At 41.6% G+C, this 21,413-nt stretch overlaps 1 protein-coding gene across 1 annotated transcript; it reads right to left on the reverse strand.

Moving 5' to 3' along the window:
* Positions 1–193: 193 nt before the first annotated feature.
* On the reverse strand, positions 194–20,643 carry MAN1B1 (mannosidase alpha class 1B member 1). The gene is made up of 13 exons (XM_023937978.2): positions 19,727–20,643; positions 17,374–17,482; positions 16,094–16,230; positions 14,966–15,123; positions 13,186–13,295; positions 11,733–11,918; positions 9,496–9,644; positions 8,702–8,890; positions 7,671–7,861; positions 5,940–6,060; positions 4,041–4,238; positions 3,607–3,738; positions 194–2,764 (listed from the first exon to the last, which is right to left on the reverse strand). The coding sequence occupies exons 1-13, from the start codon at positions 19,856–19,858 to the stop codon at positions 2,561–2,563; spliced, it is 2,016 nt and encodes a 671-aa protein (XP_023793746.1). The 5' UTR covers positions 19,859–20,643; the 3' UTR covers positions 194–2,560.
* Positions 20,644–21,413: the final 770 nt, after the last annotated feature.

The following is a 21,413-nucleotide window of genomic DNA, read 5'->3' on the forward strand; positions in this document are numbered from 1 at the left end:
TGCTATTTCACACGTGACAGCAGGATCCGAAATAAGCGTTGGTTATCGAAAGGAGTGAGAGCTAACAATCCGAACCTTGGGTTTAAAGGCTGAGGAGAAAATGTAAAGCCACACTTTGAGGAGTCTGCATGTCCCCAAGAGGAACTATATAGAATCAGTTGGACCAACAGGCTCAGCTAAAACACAAGACATGTTTGGGAAAGTGACAGTTTATTCTTCTCTCCTTCAACTCGTTAAGAAATTAATTATTACTCTCAAAGCCAATCATAAGGCAAAAAAAGTATCACATAGACTCCCACAGTCCCATTCGTAGAATCAATTACATTAAGACTTGTGTACAACTTCAAAACCATGAGATTTTTGGTAAGCACTTATATGTATTCCATTTTCTAAGAAATCTCTCTTGCCTCAGTCAGGCAGCTATCTGGGTGAAACACCGAAGCCTGGAAATTTTACAGTCCATAGCACAGTCATAACTAAAGGTTCAAAATTTGCTTTGCTCAAAGGCACAAGGCCAAAATAACACAGGTCAGCAGAACTTGGGTAGTGTCACTGAATTTAAATTTTTCATTTTTTTCTTTAGTCTCCAATTTTAAGCTTTTAGCCAAAGCTCAGATCCTCAGCAGCACAAACCTGCTTCACGAACAAAAAAACTGAAGGTGTTTCCTTCCACATTTCCCCTGCACTATCCTCATTTGTTGTGCCAAAGAAAACAGAAGCCTTGGCAGCAAATCAGTTGTGCAGCCAAAGGCCATAGCATTCCACCACACTTGTGAGAAGCTCATTGTCAGAGTTACTGCTGGCATGTGAACATTCCGCACTGACTGGTCATGTCCCGCCAATACCGAGACGGAATCCCTCTGATGACAGAAAAATGAGCATTTAAATAATTTGTAGAACTTCTCCATTTCCGCTAGTACGTGGAATGATAAATATTATAAAAAAGACTTAAAATAGTGGTCCCAAGAGTAACTTGTAACTCCAGCAAACAGAATGGATCAGCATAAAACAAATAAAGATGCATCTTACTTTGCAAATCAAAGGTTACAATTACTATAAAATACCTCCCTCAGCCACTGGAAAATGAACCATTAGAGTCAAATTCAGTCAGCTCCATTAATGGCCAAGGACCCCTGGATTTAGTGGGGACTGCAGTTCCTGACCCTCATGACACCCACTGCCATGGGAGAAGAGGACTTTCAGTGAGACTAACCTCTGGAAATATAAACAATTACATTTCTGAGATGTTATCCGTGAATATGGGATTGTCCAAGTCCAAATCCAAAAGGAAAAGCACTCTAGAAAGCTAATTTCCAAATTCATGGCTTAAAATCTGTAAATGTGCACATATAAAAATGAAAGATCCCAGGGCTCCTGTAAGATTCTTAAAAAACCTGGGTCTACTTTGTCTTCGAGTAACCGAAATTAATTTCTCCATTTCTACTGGGGCCTAGAACTGCTGTAGTACCTTTAGACTGTCTACTTTTAACACTACTGCTGGAAATACACAATGTACTTCTAAGGAAAAAAATAACTGAAAATTTCTCCACGGTCCAAGAAATTACAAATAACGGGAACTTTACTGTACAGTTGTAAGCTTGTTTTGAGCCAACAAACACCCATAAATGTGATATCTGAATGGGAAGGGACGGAAGGAGGCTGATACCTAATATGCTCACAAGTTTTCCCAGTGCCCAACCTCAGAAAGCAGCTTTTAGTCAGAATACCTGAGTCTAACTGATGCAAATAAGATATAAAATGCATGAGTAGTTTTACTTGCATTTCACATTATCTCCTGCATTCCTGCAGGGAAGTTAAAAAACTGCAATACCTCTACAAAATTATATACCACTTTGAGCCAAACCAGCAGCAAATTCTCTTTCACCGTTCGTTTCAGCCACAGCTTGAACAGACTGTTCAAAGTGCTCTACAAAACTAAGACACTATACAACAGATGCTCTGCTGCCTCTTCCTTCTCCTAAGGTGATCCAGCATAGCTCAGGAGTTTGGAATGAGATCAGCGTACCAGCAGCTATACTGACAGCTTCTCCCGGGGAGAGCACTACAGCTGTTCATTCCACTTTCCACCTGAACCACTGTGACAGTCTGACAAAGGAATGCTCTGTAATCCAGTGTTTCAGCGAATCCAGAATAAACCAGAAAACCGTAGGCTTACTTCTGCTCTCCGGGAACAACACTGTGCCCTAAGCCAACTCGCTACATTCCCAGTATTTAATGAGCATTTAGTAACACTGACATAAGTGAGCTCTGGATCACCAGAGCCCCGAGAATGTCATGGTCCACACTACAATTGCCTTCTGAACCTCATCATCAGTACCAGAAACCAGCTTAATATGGCACAGCTTTGCCCATCCCAGAAACAGGGATTAGATTTAAGACTGACATGATTTTTTCAAACCAGAGATGCTTTTCCCAAGCTTTTTTCTTTGCTGTTTGAAGTCAAAAAGGTGCATTATAGCATCTCTCCTCAAACCCTGAAAAGTAAAGTGACTTTTAGATAAAAATGCCACCATTGGAAGAAGATCCACTGATGCAGAGTCTATGCCGGCACCCAGATAGGGAGTGGATGAGCCTCCGTGTTAAAGATGTATTTGTCAAGGTTGATTAAGTCTATGTCATCTGAAAACAGCAGAAACATGTATTTGAGTGTTTCCCCAAGGAAGAAGCTCTCCATTTTATCCCGTGGCTCTGGATTACTGGGATTCTGAACGTTGTTAATGGAAGTATAACCACCTGTAGGAACCTGTGGGGAAAAAAAAAAAAAAAAATTATATCTTTACATAACCTGAAATAAATTTTTACTTCCTAACACCCAGATGCACTTGGAGAAGGTAAGTGGTAAAAAACAGACCATCATGTTTTCATACTTTTCATTCCATCCTTGGTTTTCATTTACATAGAAAGCTTCAGTAATGAAAAAAAAAATCTCATTACATTTTAAAAGAAACTACAACGATAAATGAAGCAAAATATCCATTTGTGCTTAGGGTAAAGAGGTATCACAAAGAACATCCCTTTGAAGTTTCTGGACAAATAAACTGAAAGGAACCAGCAATTTCTCCATTAGAGCTGTAGGCCCAAGCCTTGTATCCATTTTCTTAAGAACAGACCACTGATGCTTGGTGACACACTTGCAAGGCATTATCAGTGGCATCTCCACGCGCACTGTAGTCAGAGTGAATAGAAAAGAAATAGAAAACCCTAACTCTAACCCTTCTATTAAACCATTAATGCCATTTTGTGGTATTTTTTTTTCTTTGGCAACTGTAATTGAAGAGTTCTTTCAATCCAGCCATGTCCTTCTCAGCTTCCAAAGTCTAAAAAACTTCAGATTCTAACACTTTGGTAGTCTTGCCTACAGCTTCTGCATTTAGGTCTTTCATCAATATAATACAAGTTCTTTCACTATGTGGACTAAGCAGGGTATCTCCATCCATAAGAAAACAATTTTTCTGCGTATACTTACAAATTCCCCCACGGTTATCTGATGAATCTTGAAACACAGTATGTTTTCCAAGTTGGTGTTAGAAAGCAAGTGAGCAAATACAGTCTTGACAGAACAAGGTCATTATGAACTGGCCTTACCCGGGTGTATCTGTTGAAACTTTGCAAGATTTCCCAGCCCCAATCTTGGTATTTCTTATCACCGGTGAATCTATACATATAAAAAAGGCTTTCCACAGTTTCTGGTCGCAGTAAGTTGTGCCTGTCTGCAGGCTGCAAGAGAAAAAATGGCCAGAGTATTTCAGATAGGGAATTTCCTCCAGGATACAGCAGGGAGAAAAAGAATTATTCACATCTCCATCTGCTCCTAAGAATTTTCTAAGCATAAGTCAGCTTCTAAATATACTGCTGGTGTAACTAAAACCAAAGCCTAGGGTACAGCTAGAAGACAAGGCAGCAAAAGAATTAACTGCTTCACGACAAACCCCATCCCTAGTAACTGGCCGGGAGTTCAACAGCAGAATAGAGCTACGGAGAAATCGTGGAACTGGAGTTCAGGCCAGTTGTCTGTTTACCTTGATTTCCACATCCCTGTGGCCCTTCTGTGCATGGAGGTTGAAGTGTACAATCTCTGGGCTCAGGCCTGTCTCTACTTGAGCATACATCTGGTAGCAGGTTTCTATAAGAGTTTCAGCCAATTTCATATGATCAGCAGGCAGTCCATTGTGAGCTCCCAGTGCTAAAGTACCCGGCAAGAAGCAAACCAAGTGATCCTGCAAGACAAGACAACTCTTACTGAAGAGTTACACATCAAACGGCAAGGGGAGGTAGGGGGTCTGTGAGTGTACCTTTGTCTTCTTAATTTTTTTTTCTTTCACTTCTTCAAAACACATTTCTGGTACCAACATGAGGATAACTTTTTAAAATCTGATGTAATGTAACATGAGGCAGGCACCATTATTACAGAAATTGTTAATTTCAAAAACGTACAAGAATGTGTTTTTATGAAAAGTTCCAGAACAAAAAAAAAAATCTCAGGTCACATTAAGGGAAAGGAGAGTGTCTTTTGGTTTACCAGAAGCATACATTTCATATCAGCTCATGCAGGGTGTAAACAGAACCTAAAGGCTTGGCTGTCCTCATTCTAGGGCTAATCTACCACTGATATAAGTAAGTAAGCACTTCAGATTAATGTCACATATGGGATCTCAAATGATTCTCAACTTTCAGAATCCAAGCTTAGGTCTCATCACCCAAAAACATAGTAAAACCACTCTGATGCCCCTGTATGGACCTTTAAAAGCTTTGTCCAGTCCTTAGGGAAAGTTGAGGGCTGTAAAATCCAGCGTAGTCATAGGAGACAAACATCTCCCACTTTTCCAGCTGGTCAGCATAAGAGACCCGTCCAGCCTTTCACCCAATAATAATGGATTAAAAGCAAAATCCCGTCTCCCTGAAACACAAGGAAGTGTTCTGAAATGTACAGACACCTAAGCCAAACCTCTGTCTCAATTCAACTCTGTCCTCTCTTGGGATGGGGCAGCTCCCCCTACCCAAAACCCAGACTCTGGTCTTATTCACGGAAGATTTTTTTGGAGAGCTTTTGGGAAATTCAGATCCAAAAAGCACAACTGCTGAAAACTAGAACTGAGTATCTTAAAAATACTACATGAGGAAAGGCTATATGTACATTAATAATACATCACCGTCTTGTGTGTCACAAGACGCACACACTACAATACTTGGACTGCATGAGATTTTTAACTGAAAGATCTTAAAATGCACATATTAGAAGCAGAGGGTTAAGATAAAAAATTTTTCCTACAGCAAACAGCATACTGTTTTACTGAAGAATCTTCCAGGTAGGAAAACAAAGACGTCACGAATGGGCAGAAACCTCCAAAATTGTTAATTTCTTTTTTAACCCAATAATACAATATTAGATGACATGCTTCTTTCAAAGGCAACTCTGAAAACACAGGTGTTCAAGTGTCTACATAAATTTTTGAATTATGGAAAATGACTAATACATAAAATAGGTATTATCTCAACAATTTCAGACACTGGAATTTTATGACCAAAACAGAAAAAAAGGAAAAAAGAGAGAGAGAATTTAGTTCCAGCACCAAAATGTTCAGTCTTGAAGGAAGAAAATGGGTTTACTAGAGTAACTCATAGAGAAAGCCCCCAGTTTACACATGTGTTTAGTATCTTCAAGGCAGTTACTCATTACTGCCATCACACTGGACAGATGTGGATATATAGATTGCCTTGGGTTTCAGGGGGGGTTTTGGGGCGGGGGGGTGTTTGGGGTTTTTTGTTTGCTTGTCGGTTTGGTTTTGTTTGCTTGTTGTTTGTTTTTCTTCATTGCTGCTGTTTTTTGAGGGGGAAAAGCTTTGCATTTGCCTCTGTGTTGGGTTTTATTTAAAGTTTGTAATGGTTTTTCTGTTTTCTTTTGCAGTTGTATTTCTTACCATCTTGGCACTGAAATGGCCATGAGCAAGCTCTCCTACAAAAGTAAGCTTCTTGGGTTCTGATCTCTGAAGAAGATGCTTTTTCACTCCTTCTATGGCTCTCATATAATCTTCCAACAGCCTATGAAAAAAATCATTCCCAGTTGGCTCACATGCACACAGTCAGAACGTATTTGATCATAGCTGATGTTCAGCACAATCTTTTAGGCAACTGTTACTGTTACTAAAGTGTAATATTTAATGCAATGTGAAACTTAAAAAACCTGCTCAGTAACCATCAATGCAACATTAATTGGTTGTCACTACACTGTAGCAGTACCAGGTTTAGTTGAAAAGTAAATAGTAATACTTTTGTACTTACTCAAATATTAAAGAAAACACCTGCAACTGTTTCTAGGCAATAACCAGATTTTATTTCAAAAATCCTTGGAAGCAGAGCTATTGAAATCACAGCAAACCTAGGCTGGGATGAACCTCTTGGAGGTCTCTGCTTCAACCCTCTTTTCTGAGGCAGATCAATTACATCAGGTTGTCTGAGTGGTTATCCAAGAAATTTTTTAGTACCCCCATCCAAAGATGGAGATTCAAAGATTTGAACAGTCTTTTCCAATTGACCTTTTTAATTGTGAAACATTGTTTCACAGTATTCAATTTAATTTTCCCTTGTTTTCATGTATTTTCAATATGGAAAACAACCTGTTGACTGTGAGGTTCACAGAATGCCGCTGTGGTCCCGAGGACACTGGTTCTCCATTTACAGTAAGGTAAGCCTTGGAAAGAGCAGTGATAAAAGCTTTGTTTGCAGAAAGGCATCTGCTCTGACACACAGAAATGCCTCCAACTGACACATTTTTGTTTGGTCTGCATTAAACTCCTTGAAATTAACAAGATCTAACATAATCAGCTTATATGCAGACTTGTCTTGAAGCAAAGCTTCTTTTCCAACATCTTTAACTCCTCCTTGCAAACACTCTTCCACTAATGCAGAACAGATAAAAGAAACATATGAGACTTGAAGAGGGACCTTCTACAAGAGCACACAGTGATCGAGCAAGGGTCTTTAAACTGAAAGCAAGTGGATCGATATTGGATATTTGGAAGAAATCCTTCCCTGTGAGGTTGGGAAGGCCCTGGCACAGGTTGCCCAGAGAGGCTGTGACTGCCCCATCCCTGGAATTGTCCCAGGCCAAGTTGAATGGGGCTTGGAGCAATCTGGGATAGTGGAATGTGTCCCTGCCCGTGGCAGGGGTGGAACTGGATGGGCTTCAAGATCCCTTCCAACCCAAACCAGTCTGGGATTCTGGAATTAAAGAAAAGACAACACGAACATCAAAATTCTGTCTCCTTTCACGTTTCACTAACAAACCCAGAGCAAACAGACATCGCTGTTGAAAGGAAATGCCCACAGTATTTCAAAAGTGTCTGATTATGCTCAATATCTATCGAAAACACTTAATTCTCATCTCCCGTCTATGACACTCCTCACATTTGATGACCTGAGGAATAAAAGGTTTTTGTGGAGAGGAGGTTTTAAGACTAAGGCTAACTCTCCTCGTGTTCGTTCACCAAGTTACCACAGGTCTGTCTCTTTCCACTTAGATTGCTTTTAAAAACAGTAATAAGTTCAGCTGACTCTTGGGGACATGCATTATTTTTAAGCAGCTAACTACAATGGAGAGTTTTACAGCTCAACTAACTATCGCACCAATAGGAGAAGTGTAAAGAACTTACTCATTTTCTTTCTTTCCACCCTGAATCCACTGCTTGAGCAGATACTCGTAGTAGCTGTCAGCTCTGGCTCCCAGAGTGTAAACCCCCAGGTGGGTGAACTGCCCGCTGTTGGTGTTTATGAACATAGGCACGAGGCCATCGTTTTTCCCTGAGAGTGTGTGAACATGCTTCATCACCTCATCTACGGCTTTCTACAAGAAAGAGAACGACAAACATAAACTATAGGTATAAATGAGGTACAGAACTGTGTCTAGTCACTATAGTGCAGTAACAAATCTGTAACTTTTCTACCCCCAATTAGATTCAGGGGAATCAAGTTCAGCTAGAGCAATATGTTAAATTCAAGATATCAGACTTTTGGACTCCCAAAATATGATGTTCTATGTTCAAGTATTCTGAAGCAATTGTAACTGTTTCATTTCCTTGAAAGCAAGCACACTCGAAAGCCCGTACTACGACACTCAGATTTACTCAGACTCGCAAAGTAGAAGTCCAGCAAAAGTAACAACTACATTGATCTATTTAGGAATAGGTAAGGTTCTTTAAATTACTGCATTCTTCAACACTGAGCTGTGGATACAGTTCAAAATAGTAACATCAGCAAACAAAAAGAAAAGTGAAAAATATTATTTTCTCTGAAATTCTTTTTATTTCAACTAACGTTTCCCTCTACAGTGACCTGCTCTTGGACTCTCATCTAGCGAGTGACATTTTAGTTCATTGGACGGTAACATTTCGGTTTTGTTCTCTGCATACAGAAAACGGTACCAAGAAACCATGCTCAGAAATTACGGGTTTTTTTAGTTAAAAGCTAGTTCTGAGGACGAAAAATAATTACTCATTTCCACTACTACTTTTGGTATTCAATAAAATAATGGAATATTTTGTTTCTTTTTCTTCCCTTTTCTAGAGTTTCACAACTTCTTTATCGTAACTTACAGACTCCTGAGACCATAAGTACTGATGAAGAGTCAGTGGTAGAGCTGCAGAGAAAAGGAAAAAGAGAGAGACATCACCTGATTCTTCCATACCTGGAATTTCTCATCTCCAGTCAGACGAGAGAGCTCCCTAAATTCCAACTGAATGCTGGTCACCTCTGCCACAGTGCTGTCAGATGTCCAGCGAGGGGGATGTGCAGTGCCCCGACCAATGTTGACATCAGAATATGGTATCTTGGAGGGGGTCTTGAATGCTGGCATAAGCCTGTTTCCAATGTCTTTCTAAAGAAAACCCAGGAGCGCAAGACAAAACAACAAACAAACCAAAAATACATATATACACATGCACATCCTATTAGATTTTCTTCATAAAGCAGACAGAAAAAGAGAGAACAGCGGCTTAGTTTTAGATGATGCAAGCAATTAAAGAAATTCAGAAAGTCATTGTTAAAGTGACAGTCGTTCATAGTAATGAGCAGAGTTTCCACCTTGTCCTTAGCACTGCACGCCTCATCTGAGGCTGCAATGCCTATCATGCAGTCACTGGCTGATCTAGCTGATCTGATGTGGTGGCTGATGCCGTTAAGACACACAGAAAGGGCAACAAAAGACAACTATTACCCTTTGCCAATAATTTATTTACTCTTTCATGTTATTAACTTTCTGCTGGTCAGCCATTCATCAGCAGAAGAGCAATCAAACACGAAGAGGTGACAAACACAGCAAGGCTTTGAGCAGGCTTCAAAGCTTAATGGCAAATGCCTTTCCCACCACTCTAAATACGAAACTGTTAAAAACCAGCAATGTTTAACTTTCTGAGGAATCTTCCCTCAGATTTCCAATATGCAATACAAAACCCAGTTTCACTTGTAAGTCAAATCACTCACAGCTTTTTCCAGAAAAAGGCTATCTCCAGAGAGGTGGTAGGTGCTCAGCAAGCCACCCAGGATACGGATAGTGCTCTCGAATAGGTTCACATCCACATTTTTATCAAATATTAAATCATTTGCTACCCATTTCCTTGCTTCTTCAAACTCTGCAAAGCATAAAAGGTAGTTCAGTTATGAACTTCTAGTGTGTTCCAACAACTAAAGACATGAGTACTCCATAGACCCATGACAGTTTCTTGTATTTGTCCAGAGATATTTTAGATCGAAAATCCAAAAAGAGCAGATCCTGACAGAAGTTTCATTACCATTGACTTAATTCTCATTCAGCACACACCACAGACGCATACAGAGAGATATACCCAACAAAACAGCAAGTCCTTAACAGTTTAAGAAAAGAAGAAATAAGAGGAGTTTTTTAGTAAAATAGTCCAGAAATTTAAATCTTTCAAATCCATCCATTTGACTTGTCAGATAATTAGTTACACCTCCACAAAGCCTTATGGTTTTAATTAAATCTTTTTCAACCAAAGCTATTATCTACCTAGATTACAGGTAACATTTTCAGTTAACAGTTACAGCCTAGCAATGTCCTCGGGAGCCTGCTTCCTGCAAGACGTTGCAATTTTTTTCCCCTAGAAACAGAAATGGCTGTTTATCACACTACTAATTCAAAAGAAAGGTTAAAAGAAAAGCCATATTAGGTTCATCAACCAGCTTAGCAGCTGGTATCACAGTATCACTCAATGACTGCTTTGGCACAGGGTCTCTCTCCGTGGTGCACATGAGTCAGCTTAGCCCTCACAATTGGAGGCTGAGCTGTTTCAGAGATCTCAGAGCTTCTGGAAACTCCTGCTTGTGAGAAGCAGCAGAACAACCAGCTTGCCAGAAATGGAAGGTATTCCTTAGGAGACGAACTCTGATGCCTTTGCACCCTCTGGTCTTGGAAGCTGGGCAAATACAGGATGTTAGGCACATTGGGAGGAATTACTAACAATCTCCAGTCAGTGTTGTCAGCAGTACAACAAAAAAGGCAGAGCTCTCTGCCACAGAAACTGTTGCTTTCTGATAAGAAAGACTGGCAGCCTCAAATAGAACTTGCATTTACATAGCATTTATTATACAGAAGAAATTCCAGGAGCTCTCTAAGGCAGTCAGCAGAACTGTAGATGGAATAGAATGGAATGGGATGGGATGGGATGGGATGGGATGGGATGGGATGGGATGGAATGGAATGGAATGGAATGGAATGGAATGGAATCCCTCACCAAAAATCCATTTTCAACACATCTCAAATACTAGTAATTTATTTTTAAAAACTCTACTCAGTTCACAGTTAATTTTTTACGAAAAAAAGAGCAGCACACTGACAACTTGATGAAACTTCAAGATAGCCTGCTCAGGCCTAGGGCTGCACACACATGACGTATTATTTTACACAAACTTCAAAGGTAAAAGAGACAGAACCATGAAATACTTGGAGTATTTATTGTACCCTCACTGGCAGCTCTGTTCTTCCCATCTTGACAAAAAACGCTGCAAGATTAATAAAAGTTTACAAAGGTGGCTATCTACCACAGTTAAATAGATACAGTTCCAGAAAATTTTAAATACCATTAAAAAAAAACCCTCTGCATCACCAAAAAACAAAATCCCAACCAACCCAAACAGCCAACAACAAAAAAATGGTCTTAAACACTGATTAAGCATTTAAGATTTTTGCAAGAGAACTGCAAGAATTTTTTGGCTTAGTTTTTAAAATCTGTTCCCAAGTTTTATAACATGCTCATTTCCAGAATAACTCTCAAAAATACAGACAGCAAAACAATTCAGGAAAGAGGTACTGAGCATTCCCTTTCTCCACCCACGGATTTCTTATAGTTTTCTTAAAGCCATATAAGAAGTATTGATATTAGGTATGATAAAACAAGCAAGGAACATACTGGGAAACTACCCAAGAGTGATGGGCAGAAAGCCTCCAGTGGCTGTATAATGGCATAGCGGCTTTAGTACAGAAACAAAGACCAGGAAGTTTATTAAAACATCCCTCAAATTCTACCAGATATATACATTATGTATACATATATACGTATGCATGTATTTACCCTCACAGGAAAGCTAAATTTATAGGCCACATGTAATAAATATTCCCCTCAAAGAACTCTGAATGTGCACTGCCTGAAGAAAAATTACGAAATTATTTTAGAGGGAAAAAAAGGAAGAGGAAAAAAAATTACCTTCTTTTAAGCCTAAAATCCACAAGGTATCCAAAGCGTCAATCAAGGTAAGCCCAAGTCCAAACCACTCACTGTAGGACTTGGACAAAGGCTTCAGCTCATCGTGGCCCCAGGCAAAATCCTTGTACCCTTTCCAGGCATGGCGGAAGGCTTCAATCACAGCCAGCTGGCGCTCATTGATGGGCACTGCAAAGGAGAAAGAGCACCTTGCTCAGGACTTCTGCAGGGCATCGATGAAGCTCTACTACACACGACTTCACTGCATTCCACCGAAAAGAAATTTTCTTCCAAACTAACTGATCAGCGCAATGTTAAACACCCTCACACTCTTTTCAGGACGGCCTTTCCACTGCAGAATAACCAGTTAGTGTTTGCAGTCAGCAACTCAGCCAAGCAGAAAGAGATTTCTCCCTGGCAACAAAACTGTCACTTCTACAAATAAAACATTAAAATAATCACAAGCACAGATGTAGATGAGTATCACTAAAGCTCAAGGAGATGAAAGTCAGAAATACCTGATTAAGATCTGAAATACCAGATTAAGATCCATGGCAATTCAGGTACCGAATACATATGCTTAACAATAAAATTCTTAGCTAATTCGACACATAACATTTTTTCTTCATCCTCCCTCCCTTACTAACTGCTTTCTGTTAAATTTAAAATCAGTTCTACAAAATTATTCTATTGAACTTTCTATTTAATACCAAAATAAAAAGAAAATTTACATTTTCCATCTTGGTAAAACCGTTTCTTTTCCATAGGTGTACTGATTTTTTGCTTGCAATGTGCCATGAAGCGGAGCTCATGTTACACACTGAACACGAAAACTATCAAGCCGTTAGATGAAATTTTGAAAAATTACGAAAAAACACTTCTAGAGTGGGAAACACCGAGCAGCGTAACTAACCCCATAAATATTAAGCTTGCAGAAGTGCAAATACATCACACTGAAGTATGTCACGTTTATCACACCAGAACTTCCGGGTTTCTTTTCTGAACCCAGAAAAAGGAACAACAGGTTCTTTGTTCCACAAGTGCAGCAACTTCAAAAACAACTTCTGCACCTTTCTGGTGAGCCTTAAAAAGAGTTCCATTCAGTTCAGGGAGGAAGTCACTTTCCCTGCATTTGCAGAACAAAAGGAAAGGCACAGCTGAAAAGTAAGCTCTCTCTTTCATGGCCTCCTTCTCAAGGTTATCCTGTCCTGCCCAGAGGCTGTATTTAGAAGATTTGTCTCTAAAATTTATTCTCAAATTCTGAAGGCTAACAAGCACGAAGGCTGGCATAGTGAAACAAGAACACTAGAAAACTAGGATGTTCCAGGCAAGCAATCTCTCCTACATTTTTTGTTTCCTTTAATCAAAAAAAAATAAATAAAATAATGTGCATGGGGAGAAACTGCACAACTTAAACCATAAAAGCAAACAAAAAAAGGTATCATTAGCTATTTACCTGCTTCTTTCTCGTCTTCAGCTTCCACAGACAAATGTTTTTCTGGTTCTGTTATTTTACTGGATGGAGGTTCAGTGCTTTGGTCAGGTTCTATCACTGCTCCTCTCCAGCTGCAAATACAAGGGACTGTAATTAAGATTTATTTTGGTCACAGAAAATCATGCAAGTGAATAGGACTTATCTCTGCATTTCCTTTATCACACAATACTTTGATGAAACAGAAGTTAGATTTTGTATCAATGATCAAAACAGCTATGTTGCCCACTAGGCAAGTTTTCCGTTCAAAGAAATTTTCTTTGCAGAGAAATTTTACTTGATTAAGAAATGTGTGTTACAAGCTCTTAGAAATTCATTAAATATCTTGTCAATGGAATTTAATAAAAAACTTCTTAAAATAAATCAAACACCTGAAAACGCTGTATTACAGGCAACTTGTTATCTACCAGCTTTGAAATTACCACAGTAGCTACTAATGCTAAATAGTACCACATAAATGATGATCACCAAAACTCATCATTAAGCACAAAGGATGAGATGCTCAAACTACTAACTCTGCTATCAGGGGAACACAAGCCTTCTCTGCCACCACAGATGGGTAAAACAGTTTTTACAGGTTTTTATGAAGAATCTCCTGAAGGAGATTTCAGAATGGACTTCAAGTCAAGCCAAGTTCATATCAAGATCAAACAATCTCGACCATACCATTTAATATATAGGTATGTTGCCTTTGAGCCCATTATATGCTTCCTAAGGGAAGCAGGCTTACGGGACCTTTAAAGTCTGTCTTGTTTACAGTCAGCACACCTTCTTAGATAAATGCCGTATTTCATTTCTTACTTTCATTCTTTAAATTTGTAACTAGTCTTCACTATGTTTTCATTGATTTTGCAAGTTCTCTTGTTACCACCTGTTTAACCCTGGAAGTTATAGCACATGCAAAAGCAAAACAATAAAACACTTTCAGACCATATTGACAGCCAAAATGCTGAGCCAGGCACAGTTGTGATGCTATGACCAGCTCATCTGAGCCAGTGCTAAAGTGCTAAACACATAAAAACCTCAAGCCTCGTGTTCCAAGTCTGAAGAACCTCTGCTGAACTTTTAGTAAACTTTTCTATACGTGCGTTACTTTCCTTCACTTACTCCTAAATCTAAACACTTCCATAACCATATAAGCACAGATCTTCTGTCAAAGATACTACTAGATACTGTACATCCCTGTACAAGGGATGAATTATCTCGTAAGAAAGAAGTAAGCACATGGTGTTACACACGCACAACTACGTACACATCCGTTGGTTCTGTCTGGTCGGCCTGGGCCTGCTGTGTTTAATGGCACCAACCCACAAGCAGCACTGACACTGCTATCACTTTCTAAACCTGCCCCAGGACAAAAACACTTGCAGCAGCACTATTATATTGATACTGTTACATTAGCATTTATTACAACAAACAGCAGAAACCTCTGGACGCGAAGACTCCTGAACATTAAGAGTACCTAAGTGCATTAGAAATACAGCCGGCCTTGCACAGCTTCAAACCCTCTGCAGCTTTTGATACGAACAGTAAAATAAGAGAAACTGCACATTTATCAAAATTAAATCTATCAGCCTAGTAATATCAGCAGCTGTCAGGCCAGGCCGGAGAACAAACCCATGCAAACAAAGAAAATAACCTCAGACGCATACAATGAAAAGCTCTTACAATTTTCACTCCAACGCTCAATGGATCTTGGGGGGGGCAAGGGGGAAGCACTGTACCTTGCCTGAAATGTTTCTACCTGATAATGGACTTCTCTGTTTCCTCTACTTTATCCACTTCGACCAGCCCCTCTACAGCCCTCATGGTATCATACTGGGTCTTCAGCCTCGTGTCTCTCCGTGGTGCCTTGAGGTGAAGATTGGAAGGACCATGACGAACGTGAGGCAGTTTTGGTGGCTTCCGAGAATATAAAGGGAAAAAAAAAAAATGTGCTTGGTAAGTTGTGGAGATGGTAAAATTTCAAACTGTAAATCAACATCATTCCAGTAGTAAGCATAAATTCAGATAAATCTTATTTTGTTTGTTTTGCAGCGTGCAAATTCTGACCTGAATGGAAGGTATGCTAAAAACCTTGTGTTTTTGTTTGCTTTAAACCTTTGGTAAAATCATCCAGTTCTTAAGTTTACACTGATAAATTACTTCTAAACTACCTCTACTGCTACCAGTATTCGTTTAACACGAGGCAGTGACAAAGGATTGTAAAGATATTTGATTCCCTTTTATTAGGCACAGTAAATTTACGAGAATTGGCAAAAAGAACACAAAAAAAGTTTCCACAGTGCTAGTGTAAATACTAAGAATTACTATACACGTACATTTTTGCATGATGAAGAAAATATTTCACACAAAATTTTGTATTCGTTAACTGAAAATCCCTGAATTCATGAGATAAATCCATGACAAACAACACAGTAACCAGTATTTCCTTTGCTCTACTAATTCACACAGTTGATGTTCCTTTCCCACTGCATTCCCCACAAATGTAACCCTTCAAAACCTCCTATCATCTGCTCTTTCTGATGCTATTTCTCAAGCTCCCAGATAAACCATGACTCCAGGCTCCTCACAAGAGTGGAGACTGATGCATACAGCACGAGCGAAGCCTCAAGTAAGAGGTCACTGTGACCTAAAGTCCTGGCACTCCTCGGCAGAGCAATGAGTGAAAAACAGCATACAGAACATGTAAATAAAAAATACAAAGGCAAGAAATACTACACCAAAACCCTTCCTGAGAGGACAGCATTCCACCAAGAGCATGCTTATTCCAAGTTTTAACTCCTTCCTCCACAACAACTGCTGGAACCAAGCACAATTTGCCTTCACAAACTCTTTGTGGCATTAGAAAACAAATTTTTTCTCGCATTACCTGCAGTGAAAGCTCAGGGTAGTCTCCATGGTTGGCATCTGCTTTCTGGGGCGCTGGTAGAACAGCTGGATTTGCCAGCTTTAATCTAGGAATTTCTTGTTCTGTCCTCTGATCATCCAACAATTTGTTTGTTATAGCTAGACACACAAAGGAATACTCATACACATATACTTAGCATATGGAATCAACAGTTAAGGCTGCAGTTAGAAATTTATAACAGTTTGCTGTATTCAAGTAGTAGATGCACCTCCAAAAACTGTTTGCATCCACAAAACATGGATAAACACACACTAATTGCTAGATACAAAGTGTATTTTGGTATTAATCCTCTCCCTAATATAAAAGGAGGCTGCTAAAAGGCACAAAGGGAATTTTAAAATTGCTACTATTTCAGTTTTTCAATACAATTCATAATATCAGAGGTAAATATGCATTAGTATTACACAAATGCCTGGAATTTCTAAACTGACAGGCAGTCAAAACCAAGAGAGGATTACCTTATTCTAGTGATTAGGTTTAAGCTACCTGTATCTACATACAAACATAATAAAAAAACACACTCGAAACCTTCAAATCTTAACCAACGGTCATAGTTTAGGAATGGTACTCCCCAGTTCAGTGTTCCCTGAAACCATAGAAACCACACTGCCATTCTCTTTCCCTTGACTATTTTCCCCTTCCCGTTCCCCTTCTCTCTGGGGTGGATGAGTTGAAAATTGCAGGCACAGAAGGCAAAGATCACAGGTTGAGATAAGAACAATTTTGGGGAAACAGTAATGAAATAAGAAAACAAACAGTAAGGCCAGCAGTATTAATAACAAAAGGTATAGGAAAAAGAAACTATTCACACGAAGGCAAGAATACAGACAGCTGCCCCTGCCATGTTCTCTTTACCAGAAGGAATCCCTTTTCCCTGGCACAGAGAGTTCCTTTCTCCCCTCTCCCATGCCCAGCAACGACTGATGCAGTACAGAATAACATCCAGGCCTTAGCTACACCCTCTCCCAGCTACTTCAACAAGTTAACTATCCTGGCTGAAACCCAGACATCAGCTAAAACAAAATGTTGCTCTAGTCAAGATAAAGAAAGCAAAGGCATACAAAAATATTTTTGATTAAGAATCACGTAATTCAAACATCACATAAAAACATCTCAGAATTGCTCTTTAATGAATACACCCAGTCATTACCATTGGAAATTAAAACTGATTATAAGACCCACAACAATCTCCTAACTCCAACACCTCATTCTGGCAATTCTGAGCTGTACAGAACACATACTTTTCCATGCTTCCCCCACGCTTGTGTACGAAATTATTCCACACACTGCCAAGAATGCAAACAGGAAGAGAATGACACTCCGCTGGAGTCGGGACAGCTGCTTCCATTTCTTTAGGAGAGAAAAGTGAAAGAAAGAATATTTAGCATGACATTAAGAACCTACTTGGTTAAAAATAAACTCTTATTGATTCATTCAGATTAAAACCCACAAAATTGAGTAGGTTTAATTTTATCCTGTTTCCAACTGCATATATCCATGGCTTAATTTCTTCGATGAAGAGAAAAAAGAAATCCAGCCAGCTAGCATAAGAAGCTCACAAAAACATAAGAGCCACTTGCTGCAAGAACCTCAGAACCTGCCAAATGCCAAGACTCCCAGAAAGCTTCAACTACAGCTGACTTTGAGCACAATCTCCACTGACTGACCTGAGCACCTGCCCAGCTATCAACTGGGAAATCAGCCAAAAGCCTCTTTCCTCCTGGCTGGGGAGGGACTGCAGAGTGCACATGCAAAATTAGAAACAGAAGAAAATGGTAGGAAAACTAAAACTGTTACTGCAGTAAAGAAAGGTTCAAAATAAGCTGAGCACCGATCACTGGAAAGGTTGTGTGTTTGATCCTTTTATAGGCCAATTGCTTAGAGAGTGGGTCCCTTCCAAACCAGAATATTCTGTCAATCTGTGAAAGAGAAGTCAGGTATCCAGGCCCTGACAAGCGTGGGAACTGTCACATAGAACAAGTTCTGCACCACAAAATAATAAGCCACCAACCTGCAGCAAAGTGAAAATGAAGTAAAACACCAAAACAATGAGCAAGACAAACCCACAATTTTCAAGCTTAGTCCTGGGCAAAAATGTATTGTTAACATTAGATTATATACAACAATGACTAGATTATACACAACAATCACTGAAAAATTGACAGCAAATTACATTAACCTGAAAGAGGCCAAGGTACAATAACTTCCATTTACAGAGAGAGAAGCTGGAGTTAAACATTAAGTGCTAAATTATCACTGTTACTTTTCCAACAGTCTCCTGAAATTCACTACTGATTTGGGTATACAGAGAGGGAACTTCATCACTAATGCTACACTTGGGAGCAAACTTTCCCACAAACCACACAGTACTTCCCACAGTCCTCATCCTCTTAGCAACAGGCAGAGGCCGGAAATGTCTCGGTGGAGAACAGTATCAATGTGACACTCTGAGTCCCACGGTACAGTTTCCTGACTTCCGCCTGCACTGTTGACTGTACAGTAATACTGTACACCCTTTTCTGTGCACACTGCAAGATGCTGGTCCCACTATGTCATCTTCAGTTCTACCTCCTGGGAAAACTGTATAACCCTCTTCCCATTGCAGAAAGATGCTTGAAATCCAGCAGCCCTGTGGTTCATCAAGGGAGGATGGAAAAGAAGCTTTAACTGTGGTGTCTCGCAGAGGGTAGGAGTAAGGCACAAGAACAGAACGTGTGAGGGCATTCACCACTTACTGGGTTTTTTTGCTCACAGAGAAAAAGGATAAAATGAACGATGATGACTCGGGCTCATACCTCTCTAGCTGGTAATAACAACAAAACTGTGGGACCGTGTGCCTAAACAGGTTCTTCATACACTTCATCTGATGACCTGTGAAGCCCCTGTAGGTGACTATACATCATCTCCTATCTGTAACAAGAGCTATCTTGTCCCTTTGACTCACTCTTTCCTCACAAGACTCTCCAGCCCAAGACTCCCATCCCACATGAAGCTGCCTGCCCATTCTATGCACAAGCAGACAAAAGGTCACTTCCCAGACCTCTACCAGAGAACCCCTCTCCTCACACTCAGCTTTCACACTGAAAGTAGAACTGTTCCGTTTACTCTTCTAGGGCAGAAGACAGGACACTTCCCTTAAGCCTTAACACAGGGAACAAAGGCACAGAAACCAAATCTCACTCCCCTCATTCCTGTCCAGAGAGCGCAGCGTTGACCCTCAAACGTCCGTTAGCAGAGGACAGGACTTTACCGTATGCCCCCGTCCCAGCTCTGTTCGTGAAAATAAAGACATGACGTGGAGATGCCTCAGCCTCACACCGCGCCTTACACACCCCTACCCCGCGGAGAGCAGCCCCGCGGGCACTCCGAGAGCGGAGTCCTGCGCGGAGCCGACCCAGCGCCCGAGGCCTACGGCCGTGGCCTCAGCCCGACTCGGAACTGGGGGACCACGCCAGATCCCCCATGACACTCCAGCTGCACCTAAGCCCAGGGACGCTTCTGGCCGCTAAACTGCCCTCCCCCATCGCCAGGTACCCCCCGCACCCAGCCCGGGGATTACCCCCGGTACCGCACAGCTCCCCGCGTGGCCCTCACCCGCCAGCAGGAGCGCCGCCGCCAGGCCTTGCCGTTGTTGTAGCCACCGACCCCGACCGCCTCCTCCGGGCCGAGAGTGACGGAGATGAAGTCCCGGCGCGGCGGTCCCGCGGCGGCGGCACCCGAGTACATGGCGCCGCCTCAGGGTCCCCCTGCCGCCATCGCCCCGCGGGACGGAGCGGCAGCTTCCGGCAACCGCTTCCGGTGCCGCTCTGGCGCCGGCGCGTCCCTGCTCGGTGGTAGCGGGGCGAGGCGGAACCTAGAGCGCCCGACGGCGCCGCGGAGGCTCCGGCCCTGAGGAAGCCCCATGCAGGAAGGGCCCTTTCCGCGCGCGGGCGGGTGGGGGTTTCAGCCCCCGCTGCCCACTCGCCGAACCGCCCCGAGGCCGCAGCCCTGGGAGTGGCCCCGGCCCGAGCCCCCCACCTACTTTACCAGTTCCGGCTTCAGGCCGGGGGACTCGGGGCTGCGTTGTTTTTGCCCTTGTCTCTCGCTGTCCCGGCGCACCTCGCGAACCGCGCCGTGCCCAGCGAGGACAGCAGCTGCCGGGGTGGGCAGTGAGGCAAAGGAGAAGCTGTGAATCCTCGCTGTTGGTCGGTGTCGTGAAAGTACGACATAGAGACCAGTCACAAAGTCATTGGCGTGGAAGAGTGGGAAATGAAGACGTGCATGCGGGAGGTCATAAGGAAAATCAACGCACGTAAATGGCCTGCAAGTCCCCACGGACTCGCCTCAGAGTAGGCTGCTGTGGTGAGGCGCAGCCCCGGCACAACGCACTGTGCCCCGACCCGTGGAAGGGGAACGGACGCTGCGGCTCCTCGCGCCCGCCTGGAGAGTGGGAACGGCCAGGGAAAACCCCGAAGTCCTGCTGTCTCTACAAGGCAGGGAAGTGCTGTCTGATGGCATTACCACCTGCCGCCGAAAAACTGAGAGTTTTCCAGCAGGCAATGCGGGATCACGCGCCTGAGAGTAGACAACTGGAATCTGTGAGAGGATGTGTGTGAGTGGGTGAAAAGCAACTTAACCAGTTGTGTAAATAAACCCTTCCATAAGACCTGGCACTGAATTTTTGGTATGCAGCAGGAAGCAGGCCTCCCACACAAGTCCTTCCTTCGGGTGCTCCTCCACAGCCCCCCAGCCCTGACACTCCCTCTGCAATGAAAGAGTTCCCTGCATTTTCCCTGCAGAGAAGGAGGGACATACTCATTTGGAGTAGGGAAGAGCATTGTTTAGTGATGTACATTGAGATATAGCAAGACCGGGTTTGTAATAACTTTTAGCTCAGGTTCATAGTTCAATAGGAAGAAGGGAGCAGTGAAGCAGCTGCTTTAAGACTGCTGCTCTAAGTGCTGGCACCAAATTCACCTCCAGCTGTGCCCAAGTGGCAGGTTAGCATGCATCATTTGAGCCTTTATATTTGGAATCCACCTCACAGTAGATTTCAAAATAAAACTGAAAATTTGGTGTTTTCTGAGTATTTCATGATTAAGAAAACTAATCAATCAAAAATCCTGGTAGATACGAACAGCACATAAACAAGCAGAAGAACAATTTAAGATGCCCAAAGCATGTGTTCATTTTTAGTATTAATTTTCCTATCACAGGAAACTACTGACTCATGTAACTTAAAAACATATTTAAATCTCCAGTAGCCTTCACATGGGTGTCAAGAGAGAAAGAGGGAAAGAGG

This window comes from Cyanistes caeruleus, chromosome 20, assembly GCF_971803275.1.
Source record: "Cyanistes caeruleus chromosome 20, bCyaCae1.hap1.1, whole genome shotgun sequence".
In the NCBI taxonomy this organism is placed as follows: Eukaryota; Metazoa; Chordata; class Aves; order Passeriformes; family Paridae; genus Cyanistes; species Cyanistes caeruleus.

Bases quoted from the DNA above. Each gene is read 5' to 3' on its own strand.
- MAN1B1 (XM_023937978.2), bottom strand. From the start codon at position 19,858: ATGTACTCGGGTGCCGCCGCCGCGGGACCGCCGCGCCGGGACTTCATC. The intron at 11,919-13,185 runs GTAAATAGCTAA...TCTCCTTTGCAG, and splicing joins TGAAGACGAGAAAGAAGCAG to TGCCCATCAATGAGCGCCAG. The intron at 2,765-3,606 runs GTAAGGCCAGTT...TTTTCCCCACAG, and splicing joins GTTTCAACAGATACACCCGG to GTTCCTACAGGTGGTTATAC.